The sequence below is a fragment of the Mesoplodon mirus genome, assembly GCF_964341445.2.
Source record: "Mesoplodon mirus genome assembly, chromosome: 4".
Taxonomy (NCBI): Eukaryota; Metazoa; Chordata; class Mammalia; order Artiodactyla; family Ziphiidae; genus Mesoplodon; species Mesoplodon mirus.
This window is the reverse complement of record NC_138979.1, coordinates 151,878,872-151,905,892: the sequence shown is the minus strand read 5'-3', so window position 1 is coordinate 151,905,892 and position 27,021 is coordinate 151,878,872. Positions and strand designations below refer to the sequence as shown.

Sequence of the window (27,021 nt, the reverse complement as noted above, 5' to 3'; positions counted from 1 at the left end):
TTGCCCAATGTCTCACCATGAGCAGGTGGCAAAGAGGTCTCTTGATTTCCTTTCTACACAACCATAGCATATCTCACAAGAGAGACTTGTACTACAGTCAAGAGACATACATTTTAAAACTAAGAGCCTCAAATTCAGTCAAGTAAATTAGCTTTGCTCAGGAAACAGAATGAAACGGAAAGGATTCTTGTTACACTGAAATAAAGAACAGTGAATGTATACTTCTTACATGATGACTTACAAGTAACAAACCATATCTGGCTCCTCCTAGACTATATCATATGTCAATTAATTAGCACTGGGAGAACCCAAGATCATCTGAGGAAGACAGAGCTAGCTAAAACAACACAACAGCAAACAGGCTGAGCTTTGAACTTCAAGAGCCTAACCAGGTCGACCCCAGACCTGTGCATCATGGAGCAGGTAGAGAAAGAATGAGGTGCTAGGACAAGTTCACGTTCCCCACTACACCTACAGGTGATTTCTTCTTCTTCTTGTATCTCAGAAAGGGAAGCAAAGAAGACCAATGTCTTTGCCTGGTTCCCCTTTACTTAAACAGAGAAATACAGATGCAGTAGAACTGAGTTCAAGAGGTCTTTATTCTATTAGATCCATAAAAGAATTCTAGAAGATGATAAAGTATCGCAAAACACAGTACAATGCTGGTTGAATAATAATGAAATATATGGATAGGATCTTATGTTTAAAATTTTTGTAATCTATTGTCTAAAACAGACAATTACACATTCTGCAAGAGATGAGGATATCAGGGGGGGCATATAAAAGCATACTCCTGAGCTCCAAATGACTAAGTTGGAAGCATTAGCAAACTCCATGAAGGGACAATTCAGAAGCTATAATGGGCTTAGTGCTGCTATTTAAAGTAATGAAACATTTTCTCTGCTTTCTGGATTCATTTCACCAAACGATTTCCTCAGCAGGTCAGATATAGATTTGCAGAAAGTGGAAAGCATTTTCCAGGAATAAAACAACTGATCCTTAAGGAACAGCTGCCTTAACTTTTCTGAATAATAAATCTTGGTCTGACACGCCTAAATTCCTCAGAGTGCCGTCACTGATATCCTCAACCTCTTCCTAACCTTGCTAGACTCTGACACTTCACGTGTACTGAACACTATTACTGAGGGCATCACTGTACTAACTATGTAACCTGGACTAAGTTACTTCTTTGTGCCTCAGTTTCTCTGGCTCTAAAACTGGGATAACAATAGTAACTACCCTCATGGAATTGTTAATGAGGATTAAACAACTGCTTAAAAAGGCCTTGGCACATAGTAAGTACTCAATAAACCTCAGCTATTATCATTATTCCTGTTACAAAACAAAGCTTTTCCCTGATGTCAACAACTTTGCTCACTCAGTTCAGAATGTCTGAAATATGAACAGGAAAAAATTCTGTTTTAATGCCTGACCCTTAAGTTTTGATTTCATAATGAGAAGAACTAACTGAAACCATCTCATTCTGTCTAGAACTTTATATGCCTTCCAAAGCATTTTATATTCATTATTCATTTGGATCTTCTAACAATACTGTGAGGGAAGTATAACATCAATTTATACTAGTCCAATGTTATAGAAAGGGGAAAATAAAGTCCAGAATGACACTCTGCTTAATGGTTATATTGCTACCAAATGGCAGAGGCCTAAATGCCAGGTTTTATGACACCCAAGCCAGAATTCTTTCAACTATGCAAGGTACGATATTCTAAGATCCCTTTGGAGCAATTGAAACCATTCTATTTGTATTAAATAAAGTCCACACTTTATTCAGATTTCCCTAGTTTTACCAAATGTTCTTTTTCTGGTGCAGGATCTCATCTGGGATACCACATTACATTTAATAGTCATGCTCTTTTTTGGCTGTGAGAGTTCCTCAGACTTCCTTGTCTTTGTTTCCTTGACAGTTTTGAGGAGTATTGGCCAGGTATTTTCCTCAATTGGGATTCCTCTCTCAACTGGGATTTCTCTGAAGTTTTTCTCATGATTAGACTGGGGTTACGGGTTTTGGGGAGGAAGACCACAAAGGCAAAGTGTCATTCTCATCACATCATATCAAGAGTAATGCTATCGACGTGGCGCATCATCAGTGATGATAATCTTGATCACCAGGCTAGTGTTTGTCAGGTTTCTCAGTGAAGTAAAAGTTAAAGTCAACTTTCCCCCTTTCCATACTATACTCTTTGGAAGGAAGTCACTATGCAAACCCATACTTAAGGAGTGAGGAGTATCTACATACATTATTTGAAATTTTTCTGCGTGGGGGATTTGTCTATTCTCTTCAATATATGTATTTATTTATTCAGTCATTCATTTATATCAGTATGGACTCATGAATATTTGTAGTTTGGTTTATAATCCAATACTACTTTATTTTGTTGCTCAAACTGTTCCAACTTTCGTCTCTGGGAGCTCCTTCAGCTGGGTCTTCTGTCCCTTTGACATACTCCCAATCATTGTGATTTTTCATTTCAGCACTTCGCTTTTTTTTGTGTGTGTGTGTGGTACGCGGGCCTCCCACTGTTGTGGCCTCTCCCGTTGCGGAGCACAGGCTCCGGACGCGCAGGCTCAGCGGCCATGGCTCACGGGCCCAGCCGCTCTGCGGCATGTGGGATCCTCCCGGACCGGGGCACGAACCCACGTCCCCTGCATCGGCAGGCGGACTCTCAACCACTGCGCCACCAGGGAAGCCCAGCACTTCGCTTTTTTGTGACTCAAGACGCTCCAAGCTCACCCTGTGTATTTACTGCCCCAGTCCTAGACTCAGTCATTTCCCCAAGGAGTCCTAATTCCTTTTATTGGAACCAAGATCTGGGCACTAGATGTGCTTTCCATCCTAGTTATTTTCCAGCCACATAGCTGCTAACAAAGATGCTTCATTCTGCCTGCACTAATGTGCACTGGGAACTTTAGCAGAAGAGCTCAGCTCTAGAGAACAGCAATCCCCTAAATTACTTTTTCTTTCTAACTTTTTTTTTTGGGCCATGCAACTTGATTTATGGGATCTTAGTTTCCGGACCAGGGATTGAACCCGGGCCACGGCAGTGAAAGCGCCAAGTCCTAACCACTGGACCGCCAGGGAAGTCCCACTTTTTCTTTCAGAGAATAGGTAAGCCTAAGCAGAAAAAAATAATATGCAAATAATTTCCATTATAAACTAAGTTAGACAAACCATCAGGCTTGCTGTATTGTAAACCAACACAGCATTGTGATTACAGAGCTGCAGAAGGATCCTTAGAATAACAGAGTCATTTGTCGGGGGTCGTCAGGGAGAATACTGATCGTATCTTCAGCTTTACCACATAACAGACACAGCATGGTATACTCCTAGAACAAGATAAAGTGCACAATTACCTTGAGGAACTGGGAGAAAGATGCTTCGTAACTTCCTCTGGTAAAACTGTTCTCTGTAAATTGTCATGGATATGGTGTCTGTACATTAGATCAATTTCTTCAACACCTATAAGCAATGTCTTAGGTTTAGTCTGTGTATCCCAGAGCCTTTGTTTATATAAATTGAATACATGCTGATGCTCTATTTACTGTGTATACAAGAATGTCACCTTGGAAATGCATGGCTATTTCCTGGACTTAGAAAACACACATACTGGGCTTTCTTAGTGCTACTATTTAAAGTAATGAAGCAATTTGAGTGTGGGCCCCTGAGAACAAATTCCTGTTCTAGAGCTGTTCCTTTCTAGAATATCAACACTAATAAGCAACAGAAATGATTTTTTTTTTTTTTTTGTGGTACGCGGGCCTCTCACTGTTGTGGCTTCTCCCGCTGCGGAGCACAGGCTCTGGACGCGCAGGCTCAGCGGCCATGGCTCACGGGCCCAGCTGCTCCGCGGCATGTGGGATCTTCCCGGACTGGGGCACGAACCCGTGTCCCCTGCATCGGCAGGCGGACTCTCAACCACTGCGCCACCAAGGAAGCCCAGAAATGATTTTTAAAACAACAAAAAAGGAAAAAAATTTCCAAACCCAAAGAGCTATTTTTATCTACCCCAGAAAAAATAAACAATTATGTTAAATCCATTAGTATGTCATGTCTCATATTTAGATAGCTAGTTGTCTAGAATTTGATCTATTTAAGGAGTTTTTTGTTTCTTGGGTTTAATGAATGTCCATACTGGAGACAGAAGTTATTTTGTTTTAGGTAAAAATCCTTAGGGCAAAGTCCTGTTCTTATAGCTGTTCCTTTCTAGAATATTTAATATGGTCATAAACTACAGAAACATATTTCTTTCCAAACTTTTACTCTAAAACTTTTTATCTTCTTTAGGAAAACAAGCATCTATACTAAATCTATTAGTATTTCCACATCTGACTTTGAGATTGTTGGCTGCCTGGAAATTGATCAGTCAAGGCAGTTTGTGTTTCATGGGTCTCTCACTAGAGAGAGGGTCACGGAGATAAACAGTGACTACAGTTCAAAGACTCAGAACCAGGCAACTGCCTTTGCATTTCCTACTAGAGAGTTCAGCAGGGAGACCTAGTTGTAGTAGTGGAAAGACTGTTTCTTAAAGACCACATTTAATTTTAAAGTCTATTCTACACAAACAGTAGAAACACAGGCTATAGCTCAGCAAACAAATATGAGTCTCATGAATCAAAAACAAAATTAAAATCTACTCTCTCCAAGGTTTTACTTCTTTCAGATCCTACTTTCACCTACCAGACATTACTAGTAGGATGTCAACCTCTCACTGGAAATGAAGAAAAAAGTAATAAAGTCAAAATGGGAAAATGTGTGAAGCTAGACAACTATTTGAGTTTTCAACCAATCTATCCATTGACAAGTTTTTATTAAGTGCCTAAAGGCTTTGCAATGTGCCAGGTGCACCGGTAGACGTGAGAGAAGGCAAGGACAAAGTCTGACCTTGCAAAACTTACAGTCTAACTTGAGAGAAAGGAAAAACCTAACACATGGTATAATCTGGAAAGGCTGTTAAATCAGTTAGACTGATCACACCTGTAATCTTTAATTTATAGGCAGTCTGGAATCCAAATTTCATTGTAGGTCAATTATTTGGAATTCAGAAGCAGTTTCCCACAGAGGTAACGTTGCACATGGCAGTTAGGTTCCCAGGGAAATCCAGTTAGTCTTTTAAATTTATACTGCACAAGTACTATAGAATCTAACCACATATAGCAGTGCTTCTGTGGGAAAATATGTCTAGAATTCTCACTTGGGATGCCAGGAACACATTCTCACTTGGGATGCCAGGAATATGGTTGGATCAGGACACCCTTCACCCAAACTGGCCAAGTCAGGAGAATCAGAATTCTCCCCAGTCATTCATGGAGACCTTCAAAGGCTCCACCTGGGCAAAGCCTGAGGGTAGAGATTTGGAAGGAAAGGTGGAGTGGGTGGAATCACCTTTGGGCAAGATCAGATCCTTGTTTTATGCTGAGGGTCCCATGGGCCTTTTCCCTCTATTATTACCTGCTAATTCTGACCCTTAGTCTTCTCCTTCCCTGGTCCACAGAGGAACAGGGAGCAGTCTCACAGTTTCCCTCGTCTCCTGAGGCAAATATATAGTCCTTCTAATGGATTTTAGGGTGATATAAAAAATACCAGATACCTGTAATCATTTATAATTTATTTTCTGTTTAAACTCTGTACTTATGTCTCTATTTCCCCTCTCCTCTTGCCATCAGAAAATCTTACCTTGTTTAACAATGGTTTTGTTAAAAATGAATTTGTTTAAAAACAGAATCCTTATCTTTTAGAGATTCATACTAAAATATTTACAGAAGTAGTAATATGTTTGGGATTTGCTTCAAAGTAATCCTGTGGGGAGATGTGGAAATGGTGAAGTACAAATAAAGCAAACTGAAGCTGGGTACTGGAGATTAATACACTATTCTGCCTACTTTTGATTATGTTTAAATTTCCCATAAGACATTTAAAACAAAACAAAATATTACCAATGGTGGGAATCCCATCTTGAACCTCAATGGCTGCTGGAATAAGATGGGGGCTGGAATGGGGTGGGGCTGAGGAAAGTAAGTCACAGCAGCTGAGTATGAAGAGTTCTTGAGGTCATCAGACTAAGATGGAAGTTACCAGCTGGCCAGTGACAGGAGTCGGGGCCTGCTGTAGGTACAAGAAGAGCTCAGAAAAGGGAGAAAGCAGTATGGGCTGAACTATTAAGAATAAGGAGATAGAATTTAAGTTCAGCTTGAAAGAGGTAAGATTTAGTTGGCTTGAAGGTAGCGAAAGGGACACGTTAAATCAAGGAAAAAGCACGAATAAAGACAGTGATATGGTATAGAGCAAGCACATCGCATATGGAGTAGCAGAGGAGTGACAGGATGATGTGTTTCCAGAAGATTAATTTGAGGGCAGTGCGCACGACTATACTGTGGGGACTGCTGCAGTAATTTAGGTTTCAGCAGTATGGTCCCTGATATGAGGGGTGGCAGTGGAGACAGACAAAAGCAAGAGAAACTAAGGAAGAAAGGAGGGCAGGAAGGGCGTTAGGGTTAAAGAAGGAGATCCAGGAGATATCTGATAGGTTTCATCAGACACTGAGGGTGCGTGTGCTCAATGTCTGAGGGAGTACAGACAAGGTTCCTAGACCAGAGACCAAAGCTCAGGGGAAAAGCAGTTAGGGAGAAACAGGAGAGGAAACCAGAGAGTAAGCAAAGGAACAGTCAAAATGATTTAAAAAGAAAGAAAAAAGTCTAGATCTATGGACCCCAGGGGAAGAAATGCTTCAAAAAGACAATGGTTATCAAAACCAGATCCAGAAGAGATGTTAAGAGAGAGAAAAACTGAGACAAGGTCACAGGATTTGGCCACCTTATAGGAAATCTGAGAGAACAGTTTTAGTAAAGTGAAAATGAAAACCAGTTTGTAGGTTGTTAGGAGGAGCACAGGGAAATAAGGGAAATAGGGTAAAGAGCTATTCAAGGAAAGAAGCAAAAGGATAGATGATCAGAGGATGAATCAAAGAGGCAGCTGAGTGAAACAAAAGGATTTTAATTTATTTCTAACAAATAAAGAAGAACTAAATATATTTAATGTAAAAATGCTTTAAATCTCATGGAGAAAAGAGGATGCTAGGAAGAGAGAAGATAACATGAGATTCCTGAGGAAATGCAGTGGGGGTAGCCATAGAGAGGGGGAAATAAAAATCTTTACTACAGGAGGGAAGGAAGAGAGTCTAAAGTTGGGGCAATGCTATGAATGGTGTGCAAAAGGAGAGTAGTGAGAAATGAGGGAAAGGGAGGCTGGCCAGCCCAGCAAGAACCTTGGGATGGGGAGCTTGGATATTATACTGCAGCTGAAGGTGAGCCACAGAAAGGCCAATGAGGTAGTCTGAAAGCATTATTTTAAGAAAAATATGCTGGTGGCAGAATACAGAATATGGGGGAGGCGGGGAGTGGATGTTGGGAGAGAAAGGACTGGCGGTGGAGAGCCTAGTTTAAGAGTTTTTTCCAAGAGAATTCCACACTATATAGGCATTGTGACTATAGCCATCTTCCTTTAGCTTCTTCCTACCCCAAAGGAACTTCTGGGGAGCTTTGAAAATGGCTGTGCTCAGTCATAAAGGAAAATCAGCTAGACTTTGGTCTCATGGCAGTGACACACAATGGCTCAATTAGGGTATAAACAGGCAATCTCAATATCCACTTACAGACTCTAAAAAGCTCACAGGAGCTTCAGGAACTGCTGCAAAATAGCTATAAGCACTCCTTTCTTCCCATGAATGGACAGAGCTGCTTCTTTAAGCCCCTGACATGTTCATTCCCCTATCTGGCCACTATTCATTCACTGAGATCTCGATTTTGCCCTAAGTGACATCTATCATATAAGTATCTTTGAGGCATAATTTTTGGATCCTGGGGAGATGTGGTCAGGATGTTGTTAAGATGGACCACAAGATATTAGACCAGATTCTGACAGGTGACTAAGTGCCTTCTTCCACACTGAAATAAGAATGAATGAAAGTGGTTATGCTATTTTATAAGATTCTGCTGTAGAAGGTTTTTTTCCCCTAATTATATAGTACCACCCAAATTTAAAGGATTAAAAAAAATTCCCTTGCCTGTTAAAACTCTTACCTCACATTTATATCCTCTGGATGAACATGTAGTTCACACGAAATAAGTAACTCAATCTGAGGGCTTGAAAGCGGGGGCAGTGAGGGACAGATACAGGTAAGTGTGTCCTCATGCTTTCCAGTCTGCCCTTGGCTCTCCCTCACCGTCCAGCTTTTCTTCCTGACCATTAGACCTGTGAATCTTCAGCAACTTCAGGCCTACACCAGCCTGTAGAATTCTGTAGAATTCTTCACATGCTCTCACAATTGTATAAGGACTAATCCTTATACTACATCCCTATTCTCTATCCTTATATGGTTCAGCTTCTCTCCTCCAACCATGATACACCTATCTTGTCATTTTACTTATCAAATAATATTAAAATATCCTATTGCAATTGAGACTACAGAGTTGCTTGACTCTACATGTCTATAAGGGAAACAAAGAAAATCTCGTTAGCATGATTTCCACGCTCAGCAAGTATGGTGGCAGTGGGCAGGCCAACACTTAAAGCCAAGAATTGTGCAATCATGTAACTGGGTAGAGAAAAAAGAGGCACAACAGTAACCTCATATGAAGCCATAATGTGCTGCTCTTTATAAGCAAAATGACAGGACTGAGATATCATTTGTAAGGCATGTGTTTTGCTTTGTGACTGTTGTGAAGACAGGTTTGAACAGATCCACCCACATCTGAAGTGTCTCTCAACTTACACAAGTGGAAGACAGGGATGGTCTCCTCTAAGATTCACTAGTACTTCATTTATGAAGACTATACCTAGATTTTTCAAGGGTACTCTTATTGTTCCCCTCCCCCCGCAATAACATACCCACATTTATACATTTACCTGAAATTCATCCATGATACTGAACGTATACTCGTGCCTGGCTATTACATGATGACAATTCTTACAAAGATCTGCTGAAACAGAGAAAGACTTAATTAAGTCTTAGAAGGTGTCCTAAGACAGTAAAATTTCTAGTCTTAGCATGGTATTGCTTTGAAAGAATCTTAACTCTGTCATATTTAACACAGCAGGAAACCCATTATAATATCTACCTTGATAAAAAATCCAGACTCTGTCACACAGCAACACTATATAATTAAGAGCCTGAACTCAGAGACTTAATATGCATATATTCATTCCTATTGAAAGCTCTCTAAGGTAATCAATTAACGGATATGTAAGTATGTTTTTGAAACTAGCTGGACCTGTCTAACTATGTAGGAGCTTTTATTCTCAGGAATGATAGAAATTGTGCTACTAACCAATCATAAACAAAAAGCTAACACTAGATGTTAAAGTGAATTTAGCAGTAACAAAAGGCTCTAGAAAAAACAATATAGTAATAATAACTATGATACACTGAGTGCTTAATGTGTGCCAGATACTGTTTTAAATACTTTGTATCTGTTTATTCACTTAATCTTCTCAAAAACCCAATGAGGTAGATACTACTGTTATCATGTTTGTAGGGATAAGGAGACAAAGGCACACTATGGATAAGAACTAGGAAGACCACAGCTGAGCTATGAAGTGTTGGAACCAGAATTCAAACCCAAGCTTTCTTGCTCCAGAGCCCTTGCTTTTGACCACTATCCTCTACTACCTGGAAAAAAACAGAGTTTAAAGGGGTACATGCTACAGGAAAGAAAAAGATTCTTCTAATTTAGAACATTTTTCCATAGTCTGACTCTATTCTAAAGGCTTAGTGTCTTTCGCACCTTTCTTTCAAAATATCATTATTTGCACATTTAATCCTCATATAGTCAGAACATACCAAAAAATCAGGAGACAAGCAAAAAGGAAATGTGAACAATTTAAACAGTTGCCATAATATCTGGGCACATATGCTTAAAGTGCACATATGCTTAATTTACTTGTAGAGATTCTTAGTGCCAACCTCAGAACTTATTTATTTTTATTATAGTTATTTATTTGATTTCCTAGTATAAGGATGAGGAATAGCATATGAAGGTAGCATACTTACAGTAGCAAAAGAAAGAAACTATAAACTGACAGTAACAAAAGAGACGAAAGCTATAAAAGCAGAAACAAGACTAAAAAAACCATAGCATCCCAGAGCCATTTAGTATAAGGGCAAACAGCCCTAAATACTTTAATAGCTGTTGGAGCGCATCACTGTATTATATTATAGTAGAAAGTGAAAATTCACATGGATGACCCTAAGTTAAAAAAAAAAGTCCCTATATCTTGTTTCAGAAGACACAGTCTTTAAAGATAAACAAAAGAAAATTGGTGCCTGAATCATAAGCTTCAGTTCTCTGCAAAAGTCATTTATGTGGAATATCTGATGATGCTACATAAATGAGATGTTACCAACATTTTCCTCTTAAAAAACTAACTAGTGATTTTGTGTTGCAATATGATAGTGAAATAGGCCTCATAAGACTTTGCGCAACCTAACTCCCAAAAGCTGATACCTGCTAATGGGCTCAGATGGAAAAAAGTCTACTTACGATCATAGGTAACTATTTCTTCTCCATCTTCCTCTTTCAAAGATTTGTTTGTGATCAGCATAAAATCCCGCTTACTGCACACTGCACAGCCTATAAAGTTTAGCAAGAAAGATCCATTCTCCAGGCAGATGTTACCCTAAAATAAGAAAAACAGAATTTAATTTTCTTTTTTGAGGGGATTTTAATTTTCTTATATTTCAAACTCCTTGGTGAAAATGATTAATAGACTTAAAGTCTCTAAAGACAAAAAACATGGCCAGAATTTACTTGCTTGAAGTGTACACCAAGTAATTTTTGAAATTACTAGCTTTCCTCTAGAAGTATTATTCATAGTAAATAAAACTGAAGAAGTGTTAGAGCTTAGGACTGCAACTGTGTTTAAGAGGACTAAATGCAAATGGATATTTAGAAACAACTTAATGAAGTCTTAATATAACATGTAAAAAGGAAAAATCAGAAAAATCTAATAGCCAACACTATTAAATGAGGTATCATATTATAAAGCTAGAATGAAAATTCAATCAAAATGGAAACACTGAGCCAATGATAAAAATGATCTTATCCACTGTGATGCTCAGTTGACTGTTGAAACAGCATTTTTTCAAGACTTAAAAATACCACAAAATAAACAAAGAGAAATAAACTCTCAGCTCTATAGATGTCAGTCCCTAGGATACGTGTGATTCAGGCAGAAAAGGTAAGTTCCGTAATTTATCAGATTGACACCATGGCATTTAAAAGAAAGGGTTTTACTTGTCACTAAGAAACTGTAAACAACATATGCTCCTGGCTCAAGGGAGGTCTTTGCTAAAGCCTTACTAATAATTGTTCAGAACTTAAAGTCACTTCATAAACTACCTAGTTCTACTCATTTCTTTATTTTTTAACTTTTATTTTATATTGGCATATAGTTGATTAACAATGTTTTGTTAGTTTCAGGTGTACAGCAAAGTGATTCAGTTATACATGTATCTATTCTTTTTCAAGTTCTTTTCCCATTTAGGTTATTACAGAATATTATTTCTTTTTTTTAAATTAAAGTATAGTTGACTTAAAATATTATAATTAGTTTCAGGCATGCAACATACTGATTCAATATTTTTATAGATTATACACTCCATATAAAGTTATTATATAATATGGGTTATATTCCTTCTGCTGTACATTACATCCTTGTAACTCATTCATTTTATACCTAATAGTTTGTACCTCTTAATCTCCTTTACGTCCTCCCACCCCTCTCCCCTCTGGTAACCACTAGTTTGTTCCATGAATTTGTGAGTTTCTGTTTTGTTTTGTTCGTTTGAATAAACAAATTTATTTAATATTTATTTATTTATTTAAATAGTTATTTATTTATTTTGGTTGCACCGGGTCTTAGTTGAGGCACATGGGATCTTCGTTGCAGTATGTGGGATCTTTAGTTGTGGCATGTGGGCTTCTTAGCGGCAGCATGTGGACTCTTATTAGTTGCGGCATGCATGTGGGATCACCAACCAGGGATGGAGCCCGGGCCCCCTGTATTGGCAGTGCGGAGTCTTACCCACTGGGCCACCAGGGAAGCCCCTGCTTGATTTTTTAGATTCCACATATAAGTGAAAACATACAGTATCTGTCCTTCTCTGACTTATTTTGCTAAGCATAGTACTCTCCAGGTCCATCCATGTTGTCACAAATGGCAAAATTTCATTCCTTTTTATGGCTGAGTAATACATATTGTATATATATACTACATCTTCTTTATCCATTCATCTGTGATGGACACTTAGGTTGCTTCCACTTCTTGGTTTTTGTAAATAATGCTGCTATGAATACTGGGGTGCATATATCTTTTTGAATTAGTGTTTTCATTTTCTTCGGATATATACCCAGGAGTGGACCTGCTGGATCATATTGTAGTTATATTTTTAATTTTTTGAGGAACCTCCACACTGTTTTCCATAGTGGCTGTACCAATTTACGTTCTCACCAACAGTGTACTGGGGTTTCCTTTTCTTCACGTCCTCGCCAACACTTTATTTTTTAAGTGGCATGGGTCACATCTAGGCTTCCACCATGCTTCTATCAGCCAGACTTGCATTTAATTTAATTAAATTAATTAATTTATTGGTCGCACCACACGGCATGTGGGATCTTAGTTCCCCGATCAGGGATTGAACCCATGCCCCCTGCAGTGGAAGCATGGAGTCTTAACCACCGGACCGCCAGGGAAGTCCCACCAACACTTATTATTTGTTGTCTTTTTGATAATAGCCATTCTGACAGGTGTGATGCGATATCTCGTAGTTTTTGATTTGCATTTCCCTGATGATTAGTGATGCTGAGCATCTTTTCATGTGCCTGTTGGCCATGCCTTCTTTGGAAAAATGCCTATTCAGGCAATTTTTTAATTGGGTTATTTTTTTTTGATAGTAGTTCAACCTCATTTCTGACCAACAAAAAAACTGAGGTATTTTTAATAGTTAATGTGACTAAAAACCATTCAAACTAATGCATTTCTCCAATGCAGCTATGTGCCTGATACTGTGCAAAGCATGGCGGAGGATTCTGAGGACTCCAGGATGAGTCACAGACGTTTCTACCTTCAAGGAGCTTATGAAGTATGAGGGAGTTAAGACCCATCTTAACCAATGCCACAGTGAAGCCTTCCTGGATTCCTGGATTCCCAGCACTACCATTAACTAAGTGCCTTCGCAGTGCTATGTATTAAGAGGTTAACTCTGGTGGGGGGAAATCAAACTAACTATGCAGTTTGGAGATACTAAAACATAGGCACATCAACATAACTACTAAAGGGGAAAAAAAGCCTTGGGATTAAAGTATAAATTTCCAGCTATTAAGAACAAGTGCTTTGATTTTTTTTAAATAAACTTTACTGAGGTATAATTTACACACAATAAAATCTACACATTGTAAGGGTATACATGAAAGAATTTTAACAAATGTATATACCAATGTAATCACTACCCCAATCAAGATACAAAAATTTCTGTCTTCCCAGGAAGTCCTTCTTGCTTTGCAGTCTATCTCCAACTCCTATCTCACCTCAGGCACCCACTGACCTGATTTCTATCTCCAGAGATTAGTTTTGCCTGTTCTAAAGTTTTACATAAATAGAATCATACAGTATGCTCTTTTACCCCCAGCTTCTTTTGCCTAAAATGATGTCCACATTAATTATCTATGTTGTTGTATGTATTGGTAGTTCATTGCTTTTTTAATGTCAAGTAGTATCCCATTGCATGGATCTATCTGTTGATAGACATTTGGGTTCTTCCCAGTTTTTGGTTGTTATGAATAAAGTAGCTATGAAGATTCATGTATAAGTCCTGTGTAGACATATGCCTTTCTCTTGAGTAAATATCTAGAAGTGGAATTGCTAAGTCATACAGTAAAAATATGGTATGTATATAAACTTTATAAGAAACTGCCAGTTAGTTTCCATTTTCTATTCCCACCAGCAACGTGTGAGTTCCAGATTTCCCACATTCTCATCAACACTAGGTATTATGTCTTTTTTATTTTAGCCATTCCAATGATGTAAAGTGGTGTCTCACTGTAGTTTTAATTTATATTTCCCTGATGACTAGTGATGCTGAGCATCTTTTCATGGTGCTTATTAATATATCTTATTTTGTGAAATATCTATTCAAGTCTTTTGCCCATTTTTTGAAAAGTTAAATTGTTTATCCTCTTATTGAGTTATAAAAGTTCTTTATGTATCTTAGGTACAAACCCTTTGTCAGATATATGTATTACAAATATTTCTGTCTTTGGTTTGCCATTTTTTAAATGGTGTCTCTTGAAGAGCAAACAGTTTTGATTTTTATGAAGTCCAGTTTATTAAATTTCATTGTTTGTGCTTGTCTTCTAAAACATCCTGCCTACGCCAAGACTGCAAATATTTTCTCCTTTGTTTTCTTCTAGAAATTTTATAGTTTTAGCTGGTAGGTTTAGGTTTATGATCCATTTTGAAATAACTTTTATATATGGTCTGAGGTAAGGATCAAGTTTCATTTATTTCTATATGAATATCCAGTTGTTCCATCAATATTTGTTGAAAAGACTATCCTTTCCCCATTGCATGACACTGGCAACTTCGTGGAAAACTCAAATCATCCTATATATGTGGGTCTACTTTTGACTATTCTCTTCCCTTGATTTATACGTCTATCTTTTGCACTAATCTCACACTCTTTTGATTATTGTAGTTTTATAGTAAGTTTTTAAATTAGGTAGTTTATGTTCTATAATTTGGCTAGTCTAGGTTCTTTTCATTTGCATATAAATTTTAGAATCAGCTTATAACTTTTACAAAAAAGCCTGCTGGGTTTTTGGGGTTTTTTTTGTAATTTATTTATTTGTCTATTTTTGGCTGCACTGGGTCTTCGTTGCTGCACGCGGGCTACTCTTTGTTGCGGCGCGCGGGCTTTTCATTGCGGTGGCTTCTCTTGTTGCGGAGCACGGGCTCTAGGCGCGCAGGCTTCAGTAGTTGTGACACGCAGGCTCAGTAGTTGTGGCTCACAGGCTCTAGAGCACAGACTCAGTAGTTGTGGTGCATGGGCTTAGTTGCTCTGCGGCATATGGAATCTCCCCGGACCAGGGCTTGAACCCGTGTCCCCTGCACTGGCAGGCAGATTCTTAACCACTGCGCCACCAGGGAAGCCCCTCCTGCTGGGGTTTGAACTGGGACTGCCTTGAATCTATAGAAGCTGACTGCCAAAGACTCCAAGATATTAAGTAATTTTTTAAAAAGTCTTAAAAGAGGGCTTCCCTGGTGGCGCAGTGGTTGAGAGTCCGCCTGCCGATGCAGGGGACACGGGTTCGTGCCCCGATCCCGGAAGATCCCACATGCCGCGGAGCGGCTGGGCCCGCGAGCCATGGCCGCGGAGCCTGTGTGTCCGGAGCCTGTGCTCCGCAGCGGGAGAGGCCACAGCAGTGAGAGGCCCGCGTACAGCTAAAAAAAAAAAAAAAAAAAAAAAAAAAAAAAAAAAAAAGTCTTAAAAGAATAAAGGTCTAAATACCATTTTCAAATAAACAGAACTCTGAACAGAACTGCACACATAAACACAGGCACCTTATACAATATGGTCTAACCTCTGTAATCTTACCATATAAGCAGGCAGAATGTAAACTCTAAACACTGAGGGAAGAGAAAAGGGATCTAGGTATCAGTTGTGAGGTAGGGAAATAAATTCTTGAAATGGCAAATGCAAGTACAGTAAATAAGAAACTGATGGGGCTTTCTCTAAGGGACTTGGTCATTTGAAAGTGAGGATAGCCTTCATCAGTGAGGTATGATTCTTTTATTAGATGAAACAAGATTATTAATGTCCAAATTTGGGAAAGTAAATTAAAGCATACAATATTCAGAGAAGCTTTTGAGGCTCTCACAATGGGAGGAGAAAGAAGAATAAAATCTAAATCAATTCCACAGTAATAACAGTAAACTATAACAGTTTCGAGAAGACAGGAAAAAAGGGAAACATTAAATATCCTTAGAAAATGTGATTCAGCTAAATCCTGGTTGAGGATCTATAAAGGTATACAAACGTGCAAGAAGAAATGGTTGAGGGACTTCCCTGGTGGTTCAGTGGTTAAGAATCCGCCTGCCAATGCAGGGGACACGGGTTCAAGCCCTGGTCCGGGAAGATCCCACATGCCGCGGAGCAACTAAGCCTGTGTGCCACAACTACCGAAGCCTGCGTGCCTAGAGCCCGTTCTCCACAACGAGAAGTCACCGCAATGAGAAGCCCGCGTACCACAACGAAGAGTAGCCCTCGCTCGCTGCAACTAGAGAAAGCCCGCGCACAGCAACGAAGATCCAATGCAGCCAAAAATAAATAATAAATAAATAAATGTATTAAAAAAAAGAAGAAATGGTTGAATACTATGATGATAATTAGTATGAAAGTATATTATGATAAACTCTTACAAATTTGAGAAATCCGCAACTATACTGACAATGATTGGGCCAATTTGCTTCTTCCAAAAAACTATTATTTCAGATGGTATAACTTAACAGTGCATACATTTTGTCAGGGAGTACTTAAAATTGAAAATACAGTTTTTAAAGAACCAAATTTTAGTTTTGCTAATTTTCTCTATTGTTTTTCTATTTCCTATTTCATAATTTCTATTCTAGTCTTTATTATTTCCTTTCTTCTGCACGCTTTGGGTTTAGTCTGCTCTTGTTTTTTTCACTGACTTAAAGTGGAAAGTTAGGTTATTGATTCCAGATTTTTTAATATAGGCATTTAAAAATGCATCATTTTAAAGCATCCATTTCCATACAATTGTTTTACCAATTATATATCAGACTCAGCATTTAATTAAATATGGTTTAATGCCAAGCAACAATTTGAGTACGTGAACTTTTGTAGTTTAATTTTAAGTGAGGTATATAAAACGTAATTTCTAATTTAAACACATAACTAATTTACACTGATTACTTCCTTCTGATTAACCTCAATTTAAGCTATATTTCTGTATTGCTGCTGAATTACTAAGAATTTTAAAGCTGAAACTTGAACTGTATGAAATATAGGTTTCATTTCCAGTTTGATGTGGAAATGTTTTATTACAATTTTGGGCTCATCAGTTATTTTAGAAAACGCAGTAGAGTTCTATTTCCAACTGGTTTGGTAAATGCTTTACTGAATGAAAAAAAAGTTTGGTTCACAGTTGAGTAAAAAAATTTGAGTTCAGAAAATTAGTATGGTTCATTTTCAATCTGATTCATGCTTGAGTTCAAGTTCTTGGCGTAATTTTACAAGCAAGTGGGCCAGAGCTCTGTTAGAAATGTTCTAGCCTGTGGAAAACATCCACCACAAAACTCCAGAAATTTTCTGAAACCAAAGATAAATAATCAAACATTTTTTACCTCCTCATTCTGCATTTAGACCTACCCAACATGCTAATCCATTATTTTCCTCTGCCAAACTTTCTGAATGAGTGGACTATACTTGCTACCACCACCTGAGTACCTTTTCCCTTGCTAGGCTCAAGTAGAGTGGCTTCTGCTCTTACTGCCCTTAAAAATATCTCATGACTTAAAAAAATCCCAGAGTTGGAAGGATCCTTGAGATTTCAAATAGTCATTTAGTCTCTACGGAACAACAGAAGAGAGTTCAATTCCTCTAAGGTTACCCATTCTGTTAAAAAAAAAAAAAAAACCTGTTAGAAAATTCTTCATTCTGATTCAAAGCCTACAACCCCCTAACATCCACCCACTAATTATTTCTAAATCTGCCTTCTGAAATTTCAAAGAAAAGCTCAATTCTTCCTCATGACAGCCCTTTATTTCTTTGAGAACAGAATAAAATCAGAGAAAACTGCTTCAGGTACTTTCCTGGTTTTCCAGTCACCTCAGTGCTTTTCTCTACTCTTCTTCCTATACTTTTATTTTCACTTCCTAAATTAATTTATTTCCTGAAGTTCAGTTCTTGATTCTGGTTGATTCTCTACATTCTTTTCCTAAGAGAACAAATTATTTCTATTTTGATTCCTTTATTTGGCTGATTCATCTGTTTGAATCTCTTACCCAAACTGCCATCCTATATTTTCACTTGACTCCTGGGATGTTACATTCTCAACCTCGGATGAAACATGATAAAAAAAAATCTGATCATTTGCTCCCCCAATTTTGGTTCTCCCTCCCTCCCAGATGGCTCCAATTACTGTAATACTTCCAAATTTCCCAGCTGCCTAGATTGAAAACCCTTAGATCATCGACAGCTCTTCTCTTCTTCCTTCCTACATTAAATTGGTTGAGTCCTGTTAATTCTTTCTTTGAAATGAGGACTGGTACTTCCCTGGTGGTGCAGTGGTTAAGAATCCGCCTGCCAATGCAAGGGACACGGGTTCAAGCCCTGGTCCAGGAAGATTCCACATGGCGCGAGCAACTAAGCCCCTGTGCCACAACTACTGAGCCTGCGCTCTAGGGCCCTTGAGCCACAGCTACTGAGCTCGCGTGCTGCAACTACTGAAGCCCACGCTCCTAGAGCCCGTGCTCCGCAACACAAACCACCCTAATGAGAAGCCCGCACACCGCAAGGAAGAGTAGTCCCCGCTCGACGTAAGACGCAACTAGATAAAGGCCCCGCAGAGCAACGAAAACCCAACGCAGCAATCAATCAATCAATAAATGAAGTCCTCATTATCTCATGCCTGTACTACGGTTGCCATTTGGTTCCCCAAATGCTCTGTAGGGCTCTCCTTTTATATTTTCCCCCATCCCATCATCTCAACATACAACCATAAGATTCACTTTCCTAAATAGCAGATTTCAGAATCATTTCCCTATTCAATTTTTTTGTATAGTTGCCCAATGCCTAAACTTCTCAATATAATTTTTGTCTTTTGATTAGCTCAACTCTTAAAAATCCAACCTAATATCCATTTTTTTTTTTTTTTTTTTTTTGGCCACACCGCAGTATGTGGGATCCTAGTTCCCTGACCTGGGATCAAACCTGTTCCCCCAGCAGTGGAAGTATGGAGCCAGGGAATTCCCCAACCTATCTTTAACACTATCTACGGCAAACACCTCCCTCATGGTGCCTATAATGTGCAGTTTTCGTTACTGGATTCACAAAAATCTCTTTTTAAACTTAAAAAAAAAAGAAGTATGAAAAAGAACACAACACAGAAATGTAAAACGTAAAGGTACAGCATAATGCCTCTACCTATTAAATATCAGTAGTACCCCAGTGTGACAACCAAAAATGCCTCCAGATATTGTCAAATGTCCCTTGGGAGGCAAAACCACGCCCAGTTGAGAGCCACTGCTCCATTCACTTTCATTACTCATTCACTCATGGTGTTCCATTCTATGGCTGTATCACTTTTCCAGTCTACTACCACAAACAATGCTGTTATGAACATTCTTATATCAGTCTCCAGGAACACACTAGGCACATGCATTTATCTGTCTGAAATGGGAACTGCTGGGTCATTCAGCAGGCATATCTTTAACTTTTTTTTTCTTTTTTCTGATAATGCTAGACCTTTTTCAAAGAGGTTGTACCATATGAGTGCTCATGTTGTTATAAAACCTTCCCAAAAGACTGTATTATTCAAAATATTAAGAGACAGGACCAACTACAAAGATTTTCTACCTCCCAACCAATATGAGAATCCTTGTTCTTGCTATTTTCCCCCAGCCTCAGCTCCTCCTTTCCTTTTCTACCCTAGTCGCACCTATCCTTCAAGTCCCAACTGAAGTCCACCTTTCTGTTGGGAGAACAGCGCTATCCCCTATTGCTCTCCCCTTTCTCTAAACCGGAATAGCATTTATGGACCGTACTGGTCATTTTTTGTTAATGACGCTCTCCCGTAAAATGTAAGCTCTTTGGCAGCACGGAAGCTGCCTTTTATTTCTTCTTGGGTATCCCTTTCTGGCCTGGCAAAGTAATCTAGTTACACGCATACAAACGTTCAGTAAGTATATCTTGAATGAGAGTAAACAAACTTCTCAATCTCCTGAGCTTGAAAGGAACAGAGATTTAAAAGAAAGTAACAGCCAGGAAACCTGAGTTCTAGTCTTGGCTCTCACACTAACTAGAATGTGCACTTCGCCAAGTGATTTTCCCTCTCTAGGTATTAGTTTCATCTGCAAAATTGGGTTAGAATATATGACCTAAGAGGTCCCTTCCAGCGCTAGAATTCAGGAAGAGCACTGAACGTTATCAAATGAAGCTTGAGAATGAGACCAGGGTAGAGATGGGGGTGTCCCTCTGTTGTCGACTAGGTTGCTGGTGGTGGTAAGGTTTCATTTGTTTTCCCCTTGGAGCTCAAGAGAAATGGGGTGACAGCTATCAGTAGCCAGGGCGGGGATCAGCAGGAGCCGACGGCTGCAGGCCATCCCCGCTGTCAGGTGCCTACATTCAGCTGCCGCGTCACTTGATGGGGCGGAGCGGCTGAGTCCGCCCCGCGCCCGGACTCCCATAGAAGGCCAGCCGGGGATATGAGAAGCCTCAGGGGCGGCCATGGGCCAAAGGAGAGGGAAGTTCTCGGAGCCCACTCGCTCACCCGGTTGGGATATTCCTTCTCCACACAGTCCCCACACATCACGACGCAGTTAACGAGGAAATTCCTCCGCTGCTTCCGGGAAGAGGAAACCTCGCGAGAGCTCAGAGAAAGTCGCCGCATGCGCCCAGAGTACTCACCATGCAGTGTTGGGTCTTGGGAACTAATTCCAAGTCTCCGCCCCTTAGCCACTATTGTTAGGGCAGGGTCTGGTCTCCCAGACAACAACCGAAGGCAAAGGGTAGGACTTTAGAAACCTTCCGAGAGAGAGGAAGGGACTGTGGACCATATGGCAGGAAGGGGAAAGGGATCTTGGACCGAGCAAAGTTCCAATAGGCGCCTTCCTGAGTCTAGGCTGACAGAAAGCCAAGTCACAATACACAAGAAAGGAAATTGTTTTTTGCTGCTTCAGCTTACTCCATATATAAAGCTGAAATTACAATTGACGTACCATTTCTTAGGGCAGTGAGAGTGATAGTTTCCGTACCATTTCTTAGGGCAGTGAGAGTGATAGTTCAGATCTTGGCAGGGGAATAAGCAATAAATGAAGTGTTTGGGAAGAGGCTCTTATAGTTCTGCAGAGAATCTCCTGAAAACACAAAATGTTAATAATAAATGACCATTCCAGAGTCCTCTGGAGGACAAAGCAATGGGAAACGTGTTTCTATCTCTCTATGTGCCTTCCTTTTCAGATGAGGAAACCAAGGAAACTGTGGTTAAAGGTCTTGTCTAGGGTAACAGAATTACTCAGTAGTCAGCCAGGACTAGACTCGGTTCCTACCCTGGGCTCAGCACCTTTTTTGTTGTTTGTTTGTTTTGCGGTACGCGAGCCTCTCACTGTTGTGGCTTCTCCCGTTGCGGAGCACAGGCTCTGGACGCGCAGGCTCAGCGGCCATGGCTCACGGGCCTAGCCGCTCCGCGGCATGTAGGATCTTCCCGGACCGGGGCAAGAACCCGTGTCGCCTGCATTGGCAGGCGGACTCTCAACCACTGCGCCACCAGGGAAGCCCTCAGCACCTTTTTAATACAGTAGCCAGTAGCCACGTGTGGCTATGAAGAACTTTTAATGTGGCAGATTGAACTGACATGTGTTGTAAGTACATCCTGCACACTAGATTTGGAAGACTTAGTATAAACAAGGTAAACTATTTCATTAGTAATTTTTATATTGATACATGTTGAAATAATTGTGCTAAAATATATTATTAAAATTAATTTCACCTGTTTCCTTTCTTTAATCTGGCTACCAGAAAATTAAAAATTACACAAATTATATTTCTACTGGATGGGGCTAGTCTATGCAGTTTTCTCTTGATCCACTTTTAAATGTGTCATCTGTTTTTTTTTAAATTATTCCAGCAATTTTATTTAATTTTAATTTTAATTTATTTATTTTTGGCTGTGTTGGGTCTTCATTGCTGCGTGCAGTTTTTCTCTAGCTGCGGCGAGCAGGGCCTACTCTTCGTTGCAGTGCGTGGGCTTCTCACTGCAGTGGCTTCTCTTGTAGCGGAGCACGGGCTCTAGGTACACGGGCTTCAGTAGTTGTGGTGCGCAGGCTCAGTAGTTGTGGCTCACAGGCTCTAGAGTGCAGTCTCAGTAGTTGTGGCGCACGGGCTTGCTCCGCATGTGGGATCTTCCCAGACCAGGGATCGAACCCGTGTCCCCTGCACTGGCAGGCAGACTCCCAACCACTGCGCCACCAAGGAAGTCCTGTGTCATCTGTTTTTAAAGCCCAATGCAGACTTAATTTTACTAACCACTGTATCTGTTTTATTCAGTTCTATAGACATTTGTTGAGTGCCTTCACTATGCAAGGAACGGTGGCAACAACAGAAAGATGAGAAAGACTTTGTCCTTTCCTACTCTCCAGATCTTCACAATAGAGTCTGAGAGAGAAAATGAGCACAAATACCTATAATTACTGGCAGATTGTGTTATAAGAGCACAAAATGGAAAGACTATTTCCAGGTGGGGGATTGGGAAAGAGGAATTTGGGGCTTAAAGAATATGTAGGATTTCAAAAAGCAGAGAGTTTTAGTATACGAATTCCAGGTGGACAAATGCAAGGAGTTTGGATTTTACTCTGCATGTAACAGGGAGCCACTGAGAGTTTGAGCAGGAGAGTAATAACAGAACCACGGTTTAGGAAGATTATTTTAGCAGCATTTTATTGGGATTGATTGGAACTGGAAGAAATTGGACATGGAAAGGCAGACCCTAACAGGAACCACAAGGGGGAGATGTATAGCTTTCTGCCTCATCACTAATAGAAAACATGTATAATTTTAAAAATTAAACAAATAGAAAATTATGCTGCAGTCAAAGATCTCAAAGAGTAGGTTTTTGGCATGAAATGATTTAATTTTCTGAGGCATGAAAGACAATCTACATATTTACCAGCATCGTTTTTACCTTCCTAGAGTGATATAGTATCTTGTTACTAAGATGAGCAAGTGAATAAAAAGGTCATCTTATTCATAGGCACAAAAATTCAAGAGCAGACTTTTGTTCTCTCCTACCTATGTCGACTCTGAGAGGTGACGGAGTTTGGAATTTTCGGAGAAGCTGAGGGATTGAGGAAAGGGAAGTCAAGAGGCTTCTGTTTTGTCCTGGAGAATGGCCAGCAGAGGGAGGGTTTGCTTCAAGGAAATTCAGGCACAAAATCCACAGGAGTCAAGAAGCTTGGGTAGTTTTGACTTGGAATGGAGAAGGGTACATAGACGCTGCATGGTATACTTGGGAAATAACATGATGATATAAAGTTAAAATTTTAGGGACTTCCTTGGTGGTCCAGTGGTTAAGACTTTGCCTTCCAATGCAGGGGGTGCGGGTTTGATCCCTGGTTGGGGAGCTAAGATCCCACATGCCTCGCAGCCAAAAAACCAAAACATAAAACAGAAGCAATACTGTAACAAATTCAGTAAAGACTTAAAAAAAAAAGGTCCGCATTAAAAAAAATGTTTAAAAAAATAAAAATAAATTAAATAAAGTTAAAATGTTAGATTCCAGTCCTAATTGTATCTTAATAAAAGTAGGACCATAAGCAAGCCTACTTATTGGCTGGGCTTCAATGTTCTCATCTGTAAAATAATGACAATAATGAATATAACTACCTTACAGGGTTACTTTATAAAATGATACACAAATGTTTTAGATATATGAGTATATACATATGACTCAAGGGTGCTAAGAAAAAGAACTCTGGCCATAAGCACGAGGTTGTAGAAGAGAGGATATTAAATTAGGAAGAGGGGATTGGTAACGACTAATAGCCTGCCCAATGTGTGAATCTGTGTCTAGCTGAATTGGGTAATATGAGACTGTGTACTTGAACTAATTTGTACAAGGTGGTTTGCGTGCACTTGAAAAGACTGAGGGAACTTGTTGGAGAGGACACTGTGGAGGAAGAATTGTGCTAGGGAGGGAAACCACAGGAGGTGGGGAGAGAGCAAAAAGGCTCCTCCAGGAAGTTAGAAAGAGCCAGAAAGTCTCCTCCAGTCTTAGAAATTTACCTAAAGGCACAAAGAGGCAGGAGCCTTCTCTGTAAGTGCTACTTTGGGTTCATACCTAATCAACAATTCCCCACCCTATTGCTGGTTCCTTGTACTTTTTTCTCTTGACAAAATCTTCTTTGAGAATTAATGAGAAAGTATATACCAAAGTCTGAGAGAACTGAGGCATATATATTTTTTTAATTTATTTATTTTTGGCTGCACTGGGTCTTCATTGCTGCGCGCAGCCTTTTTCTAGTTGCGGGGAGCGGAGGCTACTCTTCATTGTGGTGCGTGTGCTTCTCATTGTGTTTGTTGGCTTTTCTTGTTGCAGAGCACTGGCTCTAGGCACGCGGGCTCCGTAGTTGTGGCACACGGTCTTAGTTGCTCCGCGGCATGTGGGACCTTCCCAGACCAGGGCTCGAACCCGTGTCCCCTGAATTGGCAGGCGGATTCTTAACCACTGCACCATGAAGCAAGTCTTGTGAGGCATATTATTAAACAACTATGTAAGACAGTGCCAAGAATGTAACAGAATCAATCTCATGTCACTTTAAAAGCTCTGAGATTCCCTATTGCCTTCAGGATAAAGACCAAGTTCGTTACTACAACATTCGAAACCTTTTAAAATTCGGTCCCCGTCTACTTCTCTCACTTCATGTCCTACTACTTCCCACATCTCCTTTTGCTGTCCATTCTTTGTCGTCACACATTTCCTATTTGTAGCCTCCCCCAACTTTTTTTTTTTTCACGCTTGTGGGATCCTGACCAGAGATCTAACCCGGGCCCCCACCATTGGAAGCTCAGAGTCCTAACCACTGGACCACCAAGGAATTCCCTCCCCAAACTTCTCATGGCCCTACCGTACCAAATTCTTCCAAGTCTCCTTTCGAGCTTTTTGTATGCTGCTCCCTCTGCCCAGAATGGCCCTTTCTCTGCCTGTTGAAGTTATATTCAGTCTCTCAGACATGGTTCAAACATCCCTTCTTCCAAGACTGGCTATTAGTTTCCTATAATCACACTTAATTCATTCTTCTATTATAGAAGGCACAGTCACCACTTGACTCTGAGCTTCTTGAGAATGATGCCTGTTTCCCAGCTCCTAGCATTATGCCTGACAGATAGTGAATACTCAGTAATGTTTTTTGATTGGTTGCAAAAGCTGAACACACAGTTTTACCCATCCTACCACCTTACCCCCAATTTCATGGCCCAAAGCAGCCACCATTTCACCTGTCTCATTTAGACTTCACTCTGTTCACTCCAGGTCATTTGCTTTCAAAGATTTTAAAAACAATTTTTTTTTTAGGAGAAGGAGTTTTCATTTTAAAAAAAGTTAAATCCAATATCCTCTTCTTCAATTATTCACCAAGAATTTATTGCTAAATCATGTATTCATGCTGTGCCCACCAAAGGGAAGATTCTGCCTAAGGAACAGATGCCTCAACAAAGAGAACAAACTGCCCTAATATCATTCAATTTAACACCTCATTGCTCTCTAGGAAATGATCTGTAAACTTAGAGTTCAGTTTGTCACCTCATTGCTAAAGATTTAACAATGTCTTTTCTGACTTCAATTGATTCTATACACTACTTTTTCTTTTATAGGTAATTTGATCCATAATGGTTTGTTGATTTGGGTTGGAGGGAGTAGGTGACTCTCCTACCAGTGTGGTTTCTTTGTCCTTTCTCACCAATTCAGTTAATACTTGAGATGCTTACAGAAAAGAATCTTCCATCACAAAATTTTAAATGGTGCTCAAAATGTAAATACACCTGGAAGAAGTAATATTATAACATTAAAGCTCAGGGATTCAATTTGATTCAATTCATGTACTGTTTGGTGTGCCTGTTCCCTACCTGCCTTCAAGCAGCTTACAATCTGGGGGGAAAGAAATCCCAATTATCACAATATAGTGTAATAATTGCTCTTAGGGATGCTATTGGGGCCCAGAGAAAGGGCAAGCATTTCAACATGGGAGAGGTTGGAGAGAGAAGGGACACAGTGTCGCCACAGTGTCAGCAAAGATTTTCCAGAAGAGTTGGTATTTCATCAGACTTAAGCATTGGTGGACATTAGTGGCTGTTGGGCAGGGTGTTCTCTAGACAGGGGGAACAACATGTGCAAAGATACAGAAGAATGGGAAAACAAGTTTGGAAGGCTGTGTTTAAAGTAGGTAGCATTCAAGTGAAGGATAAAGTTTTAACCCTTATGTCAGGGGCGGCTGACTTTATAATTATGCATAACACAGCCCTAGTGGAAGTTAACATGTAATAAAAAGAATTTTTTTTCTTATTTCTTGGCCGTGTTCTGCAGCATGCGGGATCTTAGTTCCCTGACCACGGATCAAGCCCTCACCCCCTGCAGTGGAAGTGTGGAGTCTTAACCACTGGCCCGCCAGGGAAGTCCCTGTAATGAATTTTTAAATTGCTTACCATTTTTCCTAATATATATCAGCATCACGTTTTCCACCAAAGTGGTTGTGTGAAGACATACAGATGTGGATTCACATCCTAGATCTGGCCCTTATTAGCTGTGACACATTGAGCAAGGTACTTAACTTCTCTGTGCCTTTTTCCTCATTTGCAAACTGGGAATACATCTACCTCATCTAGTTGCTGAGTGAATTAAAGGAGATAATCTACTTAGCACAGAGTCTGATATATGTACTAAGTATTCAATACATGTTAGCTGTATCGATGAAAATGAGTTCCGAGAATGGACTAGTGGGTAGTAATCAAGGTATCATAATTAACTGAAGCCCCAGAGAACCCCAGAGGTAGAAGGACTCTCAAGAAGTTATCTAATATAGAACTCTGCATCTAAGAAGATCAATGCTTAAATCAACAGTATTGGGCCCTGCCTGGTATCAAAGGCCCTAAATATATCTGAGGAAAGATGGGGTGGGAGAATAGAATAAATAAAATCTCAAGCAGAAAGAGGGGAATG

At 39.8% G+C, this 27,021-nt stretch overlaps 1 protein-coding gene across 2 annotated transcripts; it reads right to left on the bottom strand.

Moving 5' to 3' along the window:
• Positions 1 to 581: 581 nt before the first annotated feature.
• Positions 582 to 20,689, bottom strand: CHURC1 (churchill domain containing 1). Of its 2 annotated transcripts, none has more exons than XM_082618938.1 (4): positions 20,584 to 20,689; positions 10,555 to 10,690; positions 8,921 to 8,994; positions 582 to 3,345 (listed from the first exon to the last, which is right to left on the bottom strand). In XM_082618938.1, the coding sequence occupies exons 1-4, from the start codon at positions 20,620 to 20,622 to the stop codon at positions 3,253 to 3,255; spliced, it is 342 nt and encodes a 113-aa protein (XP_082475064.1). In that variant the 5' UTR covers positions 20,623 to 20,689; the 3' UTR covers positions 582 to 3,252. The 2 variants fall into 2 exon arrangements, with proteins under 2 accessions (XP_082475064.1, XP_082475065.1); XM_082618939.1 differs by having other exon boundaries at positions 8,921 to 8,991; positions 20,584 to 20,637.
• Between the last annotated feature and the right edge of the window lie 6,332 nt (positions 20,690 to 27,021).

Coding starts and splice junctions, on each gene's coding strand:
- CHURC1 (XM_082618938.1), bottom strand. CDS start 20,622: ATGTGTGGGGACTGTGTGGAGAAGGAATATCCCAACCGG. Junction 10,691..20,583: donor AGAAGGAATATCCCAACCGG/GTGAGCGAGTGG, acceptor TTCTTATTTTAG/GGTAACATCTGCCTGGAGAA. Junction 3,346..8,920: donor GTATCATGGATGAATTTCAG/GTAAATGTATAA, acceptor ATCTTGTTCTAG/GAGTATACCATGCTGTGTCT.